The 18,165-nt window shown below is 40.2% G+C and overlaps 1 protein-coding gene across 1 annotated transcript; it reads left to right on the plus strand.

Moving 5' to 3' along the window:
- The first annotated feature begins 393 nt into the window (after positions 1–393).
- Positions 394–13,278, plus strand: LOC101910776 (albumin). Its single transcript, XM_005243185.3, has 15 exons — positions 394–529; positions 2,009–2,069; positions 2,875–3,007; positions 3,928–4,142; positions 4,870–5,002; positions 6,024–6,121; positions 7,182–7,311; positions 8,240–8,454; positions 9,002–9,134; positions 9,960–10,057; positions 10,217–10,355; positions 10,881–11,104; positions 11,629–11,761; positions 12,781–12,837; positions 13,094–13,278. The coding sequence occupies exons 1-14, from the start codon at positions 445–447 to the stop codon at positions 12,829–12,831; spliced, it is 1,848 nt and encodes a 615-aa protein (XP_005243242.2). The 5' UTR covers positions 394–444; the 3' UTR covers positions 12,832–12,837; positions 13,094–13,278.
- The last annotated feature ends 4,887 nt before the right edge of the window (positions 13,279–18,165 follow it).

Raw genomic sequence — 18,165 nt, forward strand, 5'->3', positions numbered from 1 at the left:
AGTGTGTGGACTGAGTCCCTCCAATCTGGGTAAACTGTTACTGTACAATACCAACCTGCTTTGTTTTTGAACAAATACTAGCAAAAAAAAAAAAAAAAAAAGCACAGCTATAGGGTAAGACTTGGTGACTTTTTTGTCTGATGCCTTGAACTCCTTGTTTGTCATTTGATAAGGAAATTTACGCAAAACTTTATCTATTTGGGTGCTGGAAGGTTCAAACTTTTCAGGACAGAAAGGCTGAGAGTAACAAATAATATCAAATTCATTTTTGGCAAGGACAGTCCAAGTTTTGTAATGTTCTTCAGACCAAATGGAAATCTACAAGTGCCAGCTGTATGGTTAATATTTTACAGACACAGATAGTAAAGGGTATATAAGCAAATGCTTTCCCTTCAATCGTCCTAGCATTTCTGAGCAATTTAGCCCACATCATAATCTGCAACCATGAAGTGGGTAACATTAATTTCATTTATTTTCCTCTTAAGTTCTGCCAGATCCAGGAATCTGCAAAGAGTTGCTCGAGATGCAGGTAAGAAAAGACTAATTAGTTGTCTTTGCAGTCTTTGTTATATCAATTTAATGTCTCTGATGCAATTTCACTGACAATTCTCACAAGACTGATCCAAAGAGAACAGAAAAAATTGTTAACTTGAAAAGAAACTAAATGAAGAAATTGTGAGGAGATGGGTAGAACACTCAAGACAACTTAACCGGGCAAGAAAGTTGGGTGACATCCCTCTACAACATCAGTGTAGTGTGTGAAGGGATGTTGATTGTTCAGAATCTGTTACTGTGCTGGGAAGTGCTGTCTTTTGAATGGCACTTCATAAGCAAGCTCCTTGCCAGTTAAAGGCAATGCATTTCACACGAGTAGGTTAAACCCCCCAACATGTACATCTCAGGCTGGCTATAAGAAGGCTAGCAAAAAAACTCCTCACTGTGTCATTTCTCCCTGTACTATAAAAATTTAGACCTTGGTCAAAAAATATTTCTGCAGGTAGTCCTAGAAACTTTTCCACTGGTATCTTTTATTTTTCTTTGAAACATGAAAAAAACCAAATTTAACAAAACTGAGTTCTCAGGAGCTGTCTGGAAATGCTAGCAAACAGCACCGAAAAATCTTCACATTCAATTTTCTGCACTGAAACCCTTACTATCAAAATGGTTATATTCCATTACGTAAAGGAATTACCCTTCATGTTTCTACTGAATGCTCCTGAATGGTGTTTCTAGAACAAGACAACCGCCCTATTGTAGCTCATTCATTGGTGTGGTTGTATGCTGCAGTACCTGTTGGGAAAATCTTGTTGGGAGTCTTTGCACCAAGAGCAGGCTATAACTGCAACCTGTATTTGTTACTGTCAGAACCAAATGAAGGGATTTATTGCTTTCCTTCTCATGAAGAGCGCAGATGATATGCACTAGGTGCAATAAGAATACGAAACTGCCAAGTTACTAATTTTGTGTTCAAAAAGAGAAAATTCTACTAATGGCTGCTCTAATTAACTGCAGCTGCATTCCTTTATTTGTAGTGTAGACATGATAACATTGTTTGTGCAAAGGATATGTTTGCTAACCCTTAACAGTAAGCTACAGCAGTCGTTTTGAATATTTGAATTAAGTATATGGTTACAGAGTAAAATACTGTATTAGAATCCTAAAAAATCATGTGCTTGGATTCCTTCAGAAAGATGAGTGTCTGCAAGAGATAGGGATGTGCAGACAAATGGCCCAAAACAGTCAGCTGAGACAACAAAGAGCTCAAAGTGTCCTGAAGAAAGCTTCAGCAGTACAACTTGCCTGGGATGGTATACCTGAAGACGGGATTTTATGAGTGCTCAGCATTTGCTTGGTCTGTTTCAGAACAATTATATCAGTCCCTTAAGAGCTGGGTGAATGCTGAACACTTACGAAAATCTGGCCCAAAGTGCCCAGAATGTATTCTTTGAGAGGTCTAGCACAGCCAGCGTGACAGCGAACATCCAGCGTTCTCTGTTTTTCTTCCTAGAGCACAAGAGTGAGATTGCCCATCGCTACAATGATTTGAAGGAAGAGACATTTAAGGCAGTGTAAGTGAATGGTCATCTTCCATTTTCTGATTGTTTTCCATCTCTGTTGATATTGGACAAAAAAGGGAAACTGAAACACACTGTATGATCTAGTGAAGAGTCTATCTGTCTGACTGGAGCCCGGCATTGAGTTGACCTTCCTCCTGCTAGTATATAAAGCCTACACGTATTTTAAGACCTGCAAAACTCACAATGACTTTCTTGGTCTCTGGGAAAAAAGACTCCCCTGATGAGAAAACCCATGTTCCTTGTGTGAAATGAAAAAAACCAGGCATGAATAATACGGTGTTGATGACCTTAAGGTGGAGGAGTTATGCTGCATTGAGACATAACCAAAAAAAACCCCTAAAACAACAAACCACCAACCTCAAAAAACCAAACCTGTGACAGGTTTTCTGACACGGTTTAGTGACTTCCTTTTGAAACTGGTTTTGGGAATGGCAGGGGACTGATAGAAGGCAGCCTGAAGATAATAATTTGTAGCAATGGCAAAAAACAGCTTAGTTTATGGCATTTACGAATGTGCTGATAAAAGTGACAGAGAACTCAGATTACAGTCTTTTCTGTTTTCTTTCTAATCTGTTATTCAAGACTTTTGTTCTTGGGAAGTAAGGTTAAAAACATTTTTTAGAAAGGGAGTGAGAAGAGGAAGGATACAGGATCTGGTACTACGCTCTTCGTGGTACTCTGTTTAAGTATTTGTGCATGTCATTTGAACAAACAATTTTGAATCCAGAAGAACTTCCACAAATACTGACTGTTACATTGCTTATCTCCATATTCCCAAATGTGCTTTTTGTTTCAGTACCCTGATCACATTCGCTCAGTATCTCCAGAAGTGTTCTTATGAAAGCCTGTCTAAACTGGTGAAGGATGTTGTTGATACGGCCCAGAAGTGTGTGGCCAACGAGGATGCTCCTGAGTGCACAAAACCACTGGTAGGCAGTGGATCCTTTGGTATTGTGTTTCTCCTTATTCTGTGCAGCCACCAGTATCATCCTTGGTGAGGGTTTATACCTGATCCTTTCAGGCGTTGCTGTTATCATTGACCAATGCCCAGATTTTGGTGATGAAACAAAGAACTTATTTTTGTCAGGTTCTGAAACTCTGTCTTTCAGAAGTGCCTAAATGATCTGTGGAGTCATGTATTGGAGCCCAAACACCAGACTTTGGCCCATTAAGTTTAGCATTGCCTGGAAAGAAACTTTAGCATTTAGTACAAATAAGTGCAAATACCCCAGCTGTAAAACATAGGTCTAATTCTAGGTATTAAAGTGACCAAAGTGTATGGGGTTTCACACTGGGGTGACTTGAAAAGGTGTGTGTGTTAATTGAAGGTACTTAGTTGAAGAAGTTTTAAAACAACTCCTCTAAGACCAGGTAGCAAAAGAAGTTTGCAAGTACGTAAGGTCCCTGGATGTCTAGCAGGTTCAGCCCAGCCCTACAGAAAGTCAGGTGCTTGTGTTCTTGCAAGCTCTAACATTCAGATCAAATAAAATTAGTACATTAGTTCTGCCTAAAAACATCAAGTAGAATATAAAGTCTTGCTTCAATTCATCTACAAATTAAGTTTAGTCAGATTATAAGTAAAAGGAGATCACCGTCTTGCACAAAGTATTTTAAATTACAATTAAAATTTATTTTTCAATAAAGCATTGTAACAGTTTTGGTATTGGACTACATAAAACAAAATGTATGAAACTGTGTTGAAAACACTAGATCATTCTGATTTATGGTCTAAATCTTATCCTGTAAAAATATATTTACATTTCAGTCTGGGTTTTCTTTTACAGATAAATATCTTGTGCATTACACTGTCTATAAACAATAATTCTGACCCTCAGCAACTCCCTTATAGCCCTCCATTTTCCTGGATGAAATCTGCCAAGTAGAAAAGCTCCGTGACTCATACGGTGAGATGGCCGACTGCTGCAGCAAGGCTGATCCTGAACGGAACGAGTGCTTCCTGTCGTTTAAAGTGCACCAGCCAGACTTCGTTGCGCCATACCAAAGACCAGCTTCTGATGTGATATGCAAGGAGTACCAGGACAACCGAGTGTCATTACTGGGACAGTAAGAAAAAGAGCCATTTTGTACTGTCTAAGTATTTAGACATGCAGAAGAGGGTTTCCCAAGCTACACAGAGAGTGTGTGGACATGCAGGACATTTGAAAAAATTGCAAGTATTCAACCTCATATCTGCATGTGTAAAACAGTTGTTCAGTCACTATATACCCAAAGCTCCGATCATGTTTTTTCATTCCATGATAGAGCAGGTTTTTCCCTTCAAAAATGGGCTTTAAGAGATCACAGTTTATAAATCTGGCAGGACATTTTTTTCCCCAAAAAACCCCTGAAAAATCACAGTGTTCCCAATACTGATTTAATAATTTACTTACTCCAGCTTCCCACTACCCCCAATCGTAACTAGAAAGGATAAAGAAAGATAACAGAGAAGAAAAAAAAAAAAAGGCAATAGAATCTTGGTGAAATGGCCACAGATTAATTTTTCACACTCAAAATCAGAATCTTCAAGTATTTGACAGTGCATTTTTTAAAAGCATATGTACATCATACTAGGTGGCTGACAATATAAGGAGTTAATCCTTCTGTCATTGTTATTGAGTCCTGCTTTGGAAACAGTGAGGTTTAGCAGAACATCTACTATTAGCAGGCATTATGGTAGGAAAGTAGATTACATTTCTAAACTAGAAATAAAAGTTATAGAAGCTGTAAGAGATTTAAGGACATTTGCTGTTGTCATTGGAATAGGTAACTTGTCTTTTCCTTTTACTTATAGTTTCATCTACACTGTTGCAAGAAGAAACCCCTTCTTGTATGCCCCAACAATCCTCGGTCTGGCTGCTGACTACGAACATGCACTTCAAGGCTGTTGCAAAGAGGCTGATATCAACGCTTGCTTGGATGAAAAGGTATATTAAATTTTTCACTGTGGATGATAACTAAGTGATCAGTCTATTTGATTTTAGCAGCAATTCTCTTTAAAGCAAGAAGTGACTTTAAAAGGCTACATTACAGCTTATAATTCCAAAATTGTGCTTTCCCATGGTGGTTTTCAGTAAACATTTGTATATGGCTTCATAGAAACTAACATGGTAAAAAGGAATCATATTTTGATTTTTTTTAAGTAAAAAAAATCCAAAAGAATCAAACTGTAGATAATTACGTCTGTCTTCTTGTCCCTCTGCTAACACATTATCAGGCAGCTGTGTGTATTGCACAGATGCTTCAAATCCAAATAACGTGTAGCACTTGGGACTGTTCATCTGTGGTAAACTGCAGCAAGATGACATGCTAGCAAAGAGGAGCTAGGGAAATGCAGACACTTGGCAGCCTAACATGCCGTCACCACATCCAACGTGTGGGTGTAGGAGAGGTCTTTCCTATTCGTTACCCAAGCAAATGGAGGAGAAAGAGTGTGAGACAGGTAAAATCTTCCTGTTCATGCACACCTTTGTATGAAGAACTTGTAGAGAATGGTCACGTGTTAGCCCTATGAATCAAAAGCAGATGACCCACACAGCTTTGTTTTTTAAAGAACTGTAGCCAAGATTTCATGTTAAGCTTGAGCATGGCATGAGCCGGGCTTTCCCTTTGTCTCAAACTCAGTCCCAGTGACTTCTGTGTGATCACTGCGGTGCTTTGAAAGACAGCTTGCCATAGGGTTTCACTGAAACTGAAGTATTTCGTGAACAGTAGCATGTCTATAGAAGAATTGCGCCATACCATAAGGTGTCATATATAGCCCAGAAGTTAAATGCTGCTTGCAGACTGGTTAGGACTGCCTAAGGGATTTTCAGTTGGCTTAGCTTTTCATCAGAGCTAACTGGACCTGAACCTGCTGTTTCTAAAGTGGGATTTTCAGACTTGCTTTTTTCTCAGTCCATTGGATGTAATCTGTTAAATGTGACAATGTTCATCCTGTTACTACAGGAAACTGACATAAGGGAAAAAGCCAATAAAGTAAGTGTGATGCAGCAGTATTCTTGTGGAATCCTCAAGAAGTTTGGTGAGAGAACTTTCCAAGCAGAGTAAGTTCCAATCAGTTTTTTATGAAAAGTAGGCTTGTTAACCTAAAGCTAAAACTGCTCAAGAGGAAAACATCATCATATATAATTCACTTCTATATGGTCAGTTTGAAAACTGCACTCACAGTACTTGGGTACTTCCTAGAATACTTTTGGCTAAGGACTATTGCCTAACAGAATAGAGATTAGTAGGTCAGTCTTTCAATGCTAGACCGACAGTGATTTCTTAGACTATTTATTTAAATGTAAAACTTCATTCTGATGGGGCTTCTGCATAAAGACTGGGCACAAAGAGCAACCTGCGTATTCCAGGCTGATAGCGAGTACTAGTAAAAAGATCAGCCATGCGAGCTACAGAGAAATGAAACTGTCTCTAGAACCAGTCCAGGAGGTGCGGAGTTAACTGATGGGGTGTCACTCAGAACTGGAGATTCCAGTGTGTTTCATCTAGTTTTGCGAGAGCTGTGCCTTGTTCAGTACCTACAGCTTTTCACAACGGGCACATCAGTAATTAGCAAAGTTGCTAGTTTGAACCTTAAAGCAATCAAAGAGTCAAACCGGCATAATCACAGTTGTTGTCAAAGGTGCATTTTTAAGATTAAAAAAATACTTTTTAGTAAGTGGATCATCTGCTTAAGCACAGACACTTTCATTCTGTGCCTAGTCTAACTAACATTGACTAGGATTTACCTTACCAGATACGTCAGCTTTGATTTAAAGGTTTAGATTAGGATTATATACATCTGTGCTAAGTAACCTAAAGATGCTTTACAGTCACTCAAGAGCGATGGGGAATTCTGGGGTGTGGATCTTACACAGACAGCTCAGATAGAAACAAGTTTGTGGTTCTTCTGTTCTTTCTGCCTATTTTAAAGGAGTGCTGGGTTACTGGTGCAGGTGTCGATGCCCTTTTTTTCTAGCCATCAGAAGTTAGATGAGAAGAATGAATTAATATTTACTTGAAACAATGAAGATCTGCAGTATTGTAAGTGTTAGTGACTTGCAAGGTTTCTATTCAATACCAAGCTTTAAAACAAGTGTATTTTTCTTGTTTTTCACCTAGTAAACTTGCTCTCCTGGGTCAGAAATATCCCAAGGCTCCATTCTCAGAAATTACTAAAATTCTACGGGATATTAAGGGTATCTACAAGGAGTGCTGTGAAGGGGACATGGTAGAGTGCATGGATGACAGGGTAAGCCAAGTATTTTTCAAAAATGTTTACATATTAGAAAAGTGTTTAGGAAAACAGTAATTTGTGCAGCTATTCGTTCACAGTCCAGGGATCTTGTACTCAACACTGCTGGAAGGTTCCTCAGTCACTGACAAACTTATGGCCAGCTCAGATGACTGCTACTGGAACTAGGTTTTGGGCCAGTTCTGGATCTGGCCTTTTAAGATCATGAGAGCAAGGAGCTGTTCCGTACAGTATAGCGCATGCGTGTGCTTGGTTGAAATCAAAACACGTATCAGGGAGACAGTCTGATGGTACTTGCTCACTTCAGATCAATCATAAGCAAAGCAAAAGAAAGCAGAGGCAAAAAGACCACCATGTGTTTGTTGTCCTGTTGCATGTACTGCCTTTAGTCCAGTTTTCCTGCAGAGCCAATGACCTCCAGAGAACAGCTTTCATGGGAGGATTAGCAAAACTGTGCAATTGTGACACGATTTAAATATTGCCTGTCTGGCTGGAACTGAGACACACTATTAAAACCAGCTAGTGTCCAGTGCCGGCTTTATGAAGCTCTGGGGTTTTTCATGTTTTGCTCTGCCTCAGAACAGAGCGCCTAGTAGGACTGACAAGTTCAATCAGGCATCCTTGTGACAGACCACTCAATGACTTTCCCTGGCTTTCCAGAGTTTGCTTGTCAAAATTTCTAAGATCAGGGGTGGGTGGCACACAGCCTTCCCTGTGCCTGTGACTATTGTGATTGACACACATAGGATGTGCCCATTCCTTGGATTATTTCTCTTTGTATGGAGACAGTATTTCTTCAGGAAAGTGCTAAGCAAATAGGTGCCCCGAATGAAAAGGGAAGAGTCTGAAAAAGAGAAAAGAGATGGATAAATCTATCTTTACATTATTATTTCATAGCTTGCCTGATAATGTTTTCATTTTATAGGCAGAGCTGATGACCTATATGTGCTCTAAACAAGAAGTTTTCTCAAGTAAAATCAAACACTGCTGTGAGAAGCCAGTTGTGGAACGAAGCCAGTGCATTATCAAAGCAGAGTTTGATGACAAACCTGAAGATCTTCCTTCACTAGTTGAAAAATACATACAAGATAAGGAAGTGTGTAAAAGCTTTGAGGCAGACCACGATGTGTTCTTGTCAGAGTAAGTAGTGCCAACAGCATGCATGCTTATATTTGAATGCTCCTGAAAATGATCCTCTCTCTTTTCTGGACTGTGGCCTTTTGCACCGCTGGAAAAACCTGTCATCTTGGGTGTCTCAAATACATATGGAGAAAAGAGATGACCACACAGAAGTCCAGTGTAACTAATGTAACTTCAGCCCTAGTAGAATCCCTGGTTTCTCATAGTTGCTTTGTGACTGTTAATGTTCAGCATTGTCCCACTTACCAAAGCTGAATTTATCAGTGCCTTTCTTTTATTGAGGGCTTTGTGCATGCCCACGTACATCTGCTTAAGAAGTATTCTGTCACAGGGAGCTGCTTTGTTCCTCTCATATTTGCCCTGTTGGCAGACAATGGAACAACCAAAAAAAAAAAATCTACTAAAACAAAAAAACAGCATTCCAAGCTCATTGCCCAACTTGCTTGATCTCATCTGGGTAACTGTCATTGTCAATTACTGTGTTGTGCATGAAGGAAGCAGCACATTATTTGTGAGCTCTAATTCTATCTGCTTGTGTGTCTTTCAGGTTTGTTTATGAATACTCACGAAGACACCCCGAGTTCTCAACACAGCTGATTCTGAGAGTTACTAAGGGATATGAAACAGTCCTGGAGAAGTGCTGCAAAACAGACAACCCTGCTGAGTGCATCGGAAAAGCTGTAAGTGCAAAGCTTTGTTTGCAGATAACTGGAATGCTTGGTTGGTACCCATCACAAAATGGTCGAGTCGAGAAGCTTGTTTAGAAGAGCAGACAGAGAGCATTTTGAGAGACTAATCCCAGGGGAAATTCGCGTTCTGGTGGGAGATGAAGCAGTCCAGGGTCCGTGACAAGGACTTCTTAGATCACAGAGTAACTTCATTGGTCACCTTATGACATTTCAGACTAGTCTCACTCATCTGCCTGTTGCCTCTGTCTCTCAGAAGTGATTCTGCTTGTACTGAAGAAGATGATTAATAGCTGGGGAGCTGAATTATTCTCTGGGCTCCACTGCCTACACTGAGTATGACTGCTCATGGGTTGTGATGGGAACCTACATGGCCAGCTCACATAAAGATGCCTTAACTTAGGTCTCCCAGTCTTCACCTGAACTGCACAAAAGTTACAGCACAAGTTGAGTCGCTTAACTTTGGCCAAGGAATAGGAAGAGGATGTTCCCCTCAAAACCAATAGTCCTGCACTTGAAAAATATTCACCCAATTTAAACAAACAAGAAAAACCTCATTGTCTAGAAAGTAAGTCCAATAGGTAATTAATTTAAATTTCAAAAATCTTGCTGCCTTCTTAACAGAATTTCTGTTAGAACTTAAGATTTATATGAGAATCAAGTCCTCCCTACACCATCCAAGCTATATGGAAGTGCTTGGTCTTGCAAAACAGGTATCTTTTGGCTAATAAGATTTAGAAAAGGTCAAAATATGTATTTGATGACTGTTAGCAGGACATCCTGCTCTAATGTTACTAATAAATTTATACTTTTTTGCAGCAAGAGGATTTGAACAAGCATATCAAAGAAACTCAGGATGTTGTAAAGACAAATTGTGAGCTTTTCACCACCCATGGCGAGAAAGACTTTTTAAAAGCGTAAGTACTTTCTGATAAATATTCTTGAGTGTAGACATGGATGCTGGCTGCTTTGGGCACATTTATTTGCTCTTCACTTCTATTTCCACTTCAGTAGTCTAGCACAGTAGAGCGTTCTTCAAATGTGAGCAAACAGTGATTTTGATACAACTTTTTCAGAATTCTGATCCGCTACACTAAGAAAATGCCTCAGGTGACAACTGATACCTTGCTTGAAATTGGAAAGAAAATGACAGCCGTTGGTACCAAGTGCTGCCAGCTTCCTGAAGACAAGCGCCTACCTTGTTCTGAGGGATTTGTAAGCACATTTTTTTATCCTCTCTACTCCTCTTGGAGATTTCTTCTGTTCTCCAAACCGTCAAATGCTTGCTGTGCAATTGTAAACTCATGGTGATTTTCTTAAACCCCAAGCTAAGCATCTACCTAACAGACTTTGAAGTCAGTTCCTTTTAAATGGGTGTGGTAACCTAAACAGTTGTCTGGTGGTAGCTTGTGAAAATTTCAGCTAAACTTTGGCCTGCCTCAGAAAGAAAAAGTTGATTGGGTCTGTGGCAACTTGCATTTGGAAAAGCTAAACAGTCCAAAACCCCCAGTGTACTTAACAGATTGCAGCCCAATGGACAGACTGTTTGCAGATTAAGAAATGCCCAACTCCAGGAATATGTATTTCTTTTAAATTTTAAGTCCATGCCATTTCTGAGCAGGTGGTTAGGTCTGAGAGCTTCCACTTCCACCTGTGCTATTGTGACACAAACATCACACATTTCTTCTGTTATTGTAGAAGGTGTAACTCCCATCTGTCCTTCTTTCCTTCACTTTACAGCTGAGCATTGTGATCCAGGATATGTGCAGGAGGCAGGAGACCACACCTATAAATGACAACGTTTCACATTGCTGCAGCGACTCCTATGCTTACAGGAGACCATGCTTCACTGCTATGGGAGTAGATACCAAATACGTGCCTCCAGCATTTGACCCCGAGATGTTCAGCTTTGATGAAAAATTGTGCACTGCTACTCCTGCTGAACAGGAATTAGGGCAGATGAAGTAAGCTTAAAATACCTTGTAGAAAAACTTCCGAAGTGTAACACTTTAGAGGGGACAGAGGGAAGCTACAACCCCCCTGTTTGGTCACCTGACTGGGACTTCACTAGCAACAGAGAGAAAACCAGGTGGAACTACGTGTTTGTACTGAGCTTGTCAGTGCATAGCATTGTGTAGTCTGGAAGAGGCAAAATAGGGTATTTTCTTAAAATTAGATCGGTGTCTTAACTGACCAGTTTCACATAGGTCCACTGCCAGCTCAAGTTTAAAGATGCACTTTTAATTAAAACAACATGCAGACCATTACAACAAGTTTTTTCCCCACCTGTAACTGGGATAACAGAAAATGAACAGATGGTTGAGGTGGACTGGGAGTTTGGAGTCACCAGTGGGCACAGATTCCTCTAGGCATGACAAAAAAACCCCAACTCATAAATGAGCTGTACCTGCATAGAATGATGTATTTTAAATTGGGAAATCAAACTAGGACAGGTAGTGTTAACTGTGTATTTTGGCTTTGTTTTCAGATTGCTTGTCAACCTCATTAAACGCAAGCCCCAGATGACAGAAGAACAAATAAAGACAATTGCTGAAGGTTTCACTGCCATGGTAGAGAAGTGCTGCAAGCAATCTGATATTGACACATGCTTTGGGGAAGAGGTATTTCCTATCTCCTTTAACAAAAAAAAAACCAACCCAAAACAAAAAACATACAAGAAACACGCTAGGAAACTGTACTATGAAAGTCATGCTGCAAAGCGCTATGGTTACTTGTCCCCGTGCCCTTACAGTAAATTTGCCTGCAGAGCATAACATATATCTTGACTGTTCGGATTATAGTCATTGAACAATTCCATTCGGAAGAGTTGTCTGGAGGTAATGTAGTCCAGCCATCTGCTCAAAGTGCAGCTGAAATCTAGATTAGATAAGGTTCTTTAGGGCCTTGTCTGGAAGAGTTCAATATCAACAAGCCACAGTTGAAAAGTATGTATGTGTAGAATTTAAACTTTATCTCTAGCATATGTAAACTTCCTTTTGTGCTACAGATTCTTACAGAACTCTGAAGGATTACCAGTAAAAAGTGCATCTGGATCAATTATCAGAGGTGCCTAGCAAATATAGATATACTGGCAAGGGCAACCCAGCTGATTATGTCTTATGAACAGTCACTCAGTATTTTTTTTCCAAATTCATCCATCATAAATATACATTCATTCATTCAACATTTACTTGTGTCTGAAATAACCACAGGAGAAGTTTATCTGTAGCTGTATTGCTGAGCAAGTGCAAAGCATTTACAGAAAGTATAAATGGCAGTTTCCAGCAGCAACCTCAATATCATTTGAGGCATGGAACCGTATTACTAATATCTAAGACTGCTAATCGATTGAATCCTTTTTTATTTGTAACCAAAGAATTGCATAGGTAAATATATTACGAAGACTTAGGAAAGTATTTTATCTCTAATTCACTCTAAAAGTTTATTTTCTACCTTTGCAAAACTGAAAGATACCCATCATACAGAAGCCCACAGATTCTAAGGTTAGGAAGTACCATTAGAATTATCCATTAAACCATAAGGCAGACACAAGTTCGAATTTATAAAAGTTCTTGCTCAAGCACTACATACTTTGCTCCCTTGGTTTCTCTCTCACAACTGTTTGTGTTCCTTTTTCTAGGGTGCAAACCTAATAGTCCAGAGCAGAGCCACATTAGGAATTGGCGTTTAACACGTGGTAGGTAACAATAATAACGCATATATATCGGGTCAGCTAGCTAGCTAGCTAGCTACCCCTCCCTGCCCACCCTTCCACCCATTTAACTCCTTCAACTCAAAAAATCACCTAGCTTCCCTTTAACCACCAGCTGTTTGCTTTCTCTAATGGTTTACCATCTGCCATTACATTACATACAAAAAGTAACGTATAGTACAGTAAAGACACTAGCATGCTACCATTTTACAAAGTAATCCTTTTTGTTTCTCTGATGTAGGTTGCCAGTGGGAAAAATATGAAGAAAAATACTTCTGTGTAACTTCTCCTGCCCATTACCTTTTTTCCTTTGGTATTGAATGAGTATTTCATAAATCTTGTTTTGTCAAACCACATGCTTTTCCAGAAATGTTTCAATTCTATTACTTTGGAAAAAAATATAAATAAAAGCTTTATAAATCTGCATCTGTCCTTGTCTGCTGGTGGCTACCGTAAGGCAAAGCTCTGCAGTGCTCCCTATACAAAATGGTTGCTCTAAGTAGTATATATGGGAAGGGATTCCATTGGGGTTTTTTTCTGTTTCTTGCTCTTGGAAAGTATGTATAAAAGAATGAGAAAGGTGGTAAGACATTTAGCTAGACTTCAATACTCTGATTCAATTACATGTTCCTTTTATGCTGTATTTCAGCAGTTATAATCACATATTAAGAGAATGTTCAAAGGAACTGTCCAGTCTAAGATGACTAGCAACAAGCTCTTACAAAAAGAAAAAACAGGTTTTTTACATCAGCCCCAAATCAAGCATCTCTTTGCTTGCAGAGTTGCAAACAGACCTGTTTTCAGACACTTCATGTCTTAAGTTATTTTCAAAACAGCTTTTGACTTTAGAGTTGCCTGTTGCAAAGCCCACCATCTAAATCATGCTCTTCATCGCAAGAAGCTCCTGAGAGAAATATCTTTTGGTTCTATGCCACTAAAGCAGCGTGATTTTCTAGTACATGTTTGGTGTCAGTCCATGAATATAAAAGCCCCAAATCTCCTACACTTTAACAAGGACTCTTGCATTGCAGGAAGAGCCTTTGCATAATAAGGGCAGTTTTCTTGGCCTTGAAACTCTTTGTGCCTGTAGTTCATGAACTGGAAGTCTTCTCCAGAACCATAGAAACATACTCAGAATGAAACATTCAGAGACATTAGGTTGAAAATTTAAAAGGAAGAACCATAAATCTTGTGACGATTGAAAGGTTTGAACATTCAGTCACTGTAAAACATGGTTATGTATTGGTTTAGAAGAGTTTATGTGACCCCAAGGCATTCACAAGCATCTCGTTCAAGATTTAAAATTTCATGAATTTGAGCAATAGCCATTTGTCAGTTGCAGTTAAGCAACATCTCCCTTACTTTAAGGGAGCACAAACAGTCATTACCGTTATCTAATCACACCATTCCCATTATCTAATCTACCATCCAAAAAGCTGACAGTCATTCTCCACAGCTAAAATTAACCTGCTTTAGGACAGCAGAGCTGTAGTTAATTAGGACAAGTTAAACTTGTTCGAGGAAGAGGTTTGCTGAAGATTCTTAGGCACAGAAATCAGCACAAACACCACAAATCCATGAAGAATGTGGGTTTCTCATTCAATTTCCAGCTAATCCCTGTGCTGCATCACATTGTGATTCTGATGTGTGCTGGTTAGTGTCCTGCCACACTGGCATGGCTTTTGAACTGCGTGTTGAATAATTCCAACTACAAAGCAGGTTAAGAATTCCATTAAGATTTAGTAATTGAAAATGTGTTTAGAATTCATGCGCTTGTGATTTTGTGGGCTCCAGAGAGATACAGAATTAATAGATAAATTATTTCCAGGCTGCATTTATCATTTATTAATGCTGAAAAGAGTAATGTGCTAAGCAAGTAGAGTCAAGTATCAAAATACCAAAGATATGTGAAAATAATTTATTTCTTGCCACCCTACCCCATCTCTACAATTCACAGAAACCCATTTATTTCACTCTCATGTGTCACAGTGCCTTTCAGTTTGCATAAAGATAAAGCGCTGCAGCACTTAAAGAAGTATCTTAAGCCTCAGTGTTGATCTGGTTTTGAAAATGACTCTTAAGAGCTTTTGCTGCCATGCTGGGCAATCTTCCTTGTATTCCTGGGGCTGTCTTTTGGGCTGTGGTTTTCCACAACTGGTATGGTTTTGGCCATCTGGGTTTCTTTTAACACGGTGACTTTCCTTTTCTCCTTGTAGAGTCTGAGCTCAGAAGGAAAAGGAATAAGCACACTGGCAGCTGTAGCTAAGACTGCACTTGTACAAAAGCATCGTAAACCACTTCGGCATCGCCTGAAGGGGTAGGGAAACCTCCCCCTAATTACCTGGAACCTTTACATTTCTGCTACCGAACCTGAAAAATAGCTTCAAATTTCAGAAAGGCCAAATGTTACAGTAACTGTTAGCATGAGACCTGAGACTTGTTTTCATGCAGCAGCTTTGGTTAAGTTATTTGAAGAGTCTTTCAGGTTTTATATTCCTTCTACTGCAACTTCTAGTCCCCAGAACTCACCAAAAACAAGTACCCCAAGCATTCAAGGGAGAAATCAAAACAAAAACCAGCACACTGATTGTAAAGCAGACATGAGTGTTTTGAAGGCCCCTCTCCTTGCCTGCGAACAGCTGGGTTTGCAACAGCACAGCCAGGGAGCCAGAGCGCTGCTGTGAGCATCCATTTTCTGCGCTGTGACAATTCACCTGGCAGATCTGCTGGTACGTGATATGCCCTGGGGAGGCTGACATTTACTGCCTCTGGCTAGAGCAAAACCAGAAACACCTTCCCTGGGAGAGGGTGTCCCAGGAAACAACATGATACTGTGGTAATAGATTAGGGGTCCTCAAACTTTTTAACCAGGGGGCCGGCACACGGATGCAGTGGCAGGCAGCCATCTGCGGCTGCTTGGTTTCCCCACCCCCCAACCCCCCCGCGGGGGGGTGTCTGTAAATACCGGGGGCCGGATTGAGGACCCTGGGGCGGCTTATCCAGCCTGCGGGCCGTAGTTTGAGGACTCCTGTAATAGATGAAGATCTAAACCAGCGAGACCGAGAGCTTCATGGTACCGAGTACTACGAGGACATATGTATCTTGTAGTCTGCTCCTGTTTGTATGCCCCGTTTGCCTTCTCTTTCCTCTCCAGCACAGTACAGCGACTGGGTATCTACTTGTGGTTTGTCATCTACTGTTACCCCTCAGTAACATGCAGGCTTATTTTTTCCTTTCTCTATTTTCATTTTCTGGTATGCCCATAGCTCTTTCGCATATATCCTCTATAAACGTTAGTAAAGCCATTACTACTGAACTTCTAGTACTCACCAAAACTACTCCCATAAATCAAGATTTCCAGTCTCTGTAGAAAGCCTGGTAGGAATTACACACCCATCCTTTACAAGAAACGGAATTTTGACAGCACTACCCATAAACACTAATTGATAGAAATTTCCTCAGACTTGACTGCTCTACATTAACATCTTTGCTATATGTAGATTTCTTACGCTAAGACAGAGAAATAAGCAAACACAAAATCATTAATTCTTAAAAAAAGCAAAACCTACCATTGCTGGACAAAGAACTTGCACCTGCAAGGTCCAATGTCTTCAAAGTTACAGCCAGATCCAGAAATTAGAAATGCTGCTTTTCTCTGAGGTGATCAGAATGCAACATCTTTATTCGGACGCTCCTAGTGTGAAAGGGTGAGGGGCTCTATCCATTTCCTTCTGCCTTCTCCTTCAGTCTTTAATTCCTTCAGCTGACCACACATCATCCGCCTCCATCAGACTCCCCTCCCACCTGCCTGAAGCTCCTTACTCTCTTCATGCCTGAATTACCTGACCACCTTCTCCTCTCCATGCCTCTACCACACCCTGAATCGTGAAGTAACAGTTATCCTGTCTGTAAGCATAGTTTCCTGTATCTTTCAAAATGGTGTGTATTGATAGCAGTCTTTTTAGGGGCATCTCTAAAAAGGTTTTGTCATCTCCAGGTCACTGGGCTAAGTTGGATCTCTTGGTTGTGGCATTGCTGTGTTACTTCTTGACTGCTCGTGGTCCCTCTGGTGAAATGTCATGACCTTTAAGCCCCAGCTGCTCCGCATTCATTGCTGATATTAGTGAGCTAGTGTTAGTTTCATGACTCTAGATTGGCTCTTGTAAGAAGGCTGCTAGCTGTGGCCTTAATGTATGGGAATTCCTTTAATGCATGCTTCAGCTTTCATCTGAACGCTTGGAAACATTTATATCCAGGTCATGGCAAAGCAACTGAATGATTGGGTAGCAAGAATGTTCTTCCAGCTCTCTGTACTAGCTCAGGATGCCAACCTCATGGTGCTCAGCTTCGGTACAAATGCAGTGGAGTGTATCCAGCACGTGGTTACTGGGCAGCAGCTTTGGGCCAGGGCATATTCCTGGGTTTCTAAAAAATTCCTCTTGGTCACCCAAATGCTTAGGCAATTTTCTGCTCTTAGATGTGTTGTGAAACCTTTTTGACCGCATCAGATCATAGATGCACAGAGTTTTTAAAATGTGCAAGAAGTCCACTAGTACATTTGGGTGTATGTTTTCTTAATGTAAATCTTTACAACCTGTTTGACTGCCTAGGGCTGCTCTCTGTTACCTTGTACTATGGGTATCACTTCCCTTGCACCCAGCAGGGGCTGTGCCTTTTGTGTTAATTATGGGTAAGCATCTTTAGTGGTCAATGCCGTCTAATCAACTTCACTTTTGGTACTGTCTGATTTATGATTTATTACTGTCTTTGCCCAAAGACTGAATGGGACTTTTCTGTACATTAGCATTAGTACATTGCATTTCCACTAACATAAAATTACTACACGCCAGGGATACTAGGACTAGACTGGATTAGATTGCTTTGGTTGCAGCAATGGCTCATTTGAATCTGCCAAAGTTAACTGGAGGCAAGTACTGAACCAGATCCACCAATGCATTCTGTCTGTTTTGGGCTTCCCCAGGAACAAAACCCAACCTCCTTTAGAATCCTTTCAGTGAAAGTGGGTAAAGCGCCAGGAACATGCTGAGGAAACTGTACCTCAGCTCATGTAAAGCAATTGAAATTCTATATTAACTTCCTGTGATTTTCAGTCCCAGGTGAATTGTGACGGCAGTTCTCACCTCTGCCTCAAAAACTCATTGTTAATACAAAACAGTATTCGACAACCACTGTCTTCGCTTCATATTTTACAGGAAGACTTGTAACCCAGTTCTCAGTTTGCACAATTTCTTATGCAGCTGGGCAAAACAAAAATCTGAATTTACAAGGTCCTTTCAAAACTTCCTCCTCTAA

The sequence above is a fragment of the Falco peregrinus genome, chromosome 2 (assembly GCF_023634155.1).
Source record: "Falco peregrinus isolate bFalPer1 chromosome 2, bFalPer1.pri, whole genome shotgun sequence".
NCBI classification, from domain to species: domain Eukaryota; kingdom Metazoa; phylum Chordata; class Aves; order Falconiformes; family Falconidae; genus Falco; species Falco peregrinus.

Coding starts and splice junctions, on each gene's coding strand:
- LOC101910776 (XM_005243185.3), top strand. CDS start 445: ATGAAGTGGGTAACATTAATTTCATTTATTTTCCTCTTAAGTTCTGCC. Junction 6,122..7,181: donor GAGAGAACTTTCCAAGCAGA/GTAAGTTCCAAT, acceptor TTTTTCACCTAG/TAAACTTGCTCTCCTGGGTC. Junction 8,455..9,001: donor CACGATGTGTTCTTGTCAGA/GTAAGTAGTGCC, acceptor TGTGTCTTTCAG/GTTTGTTTATGAATACTCAC.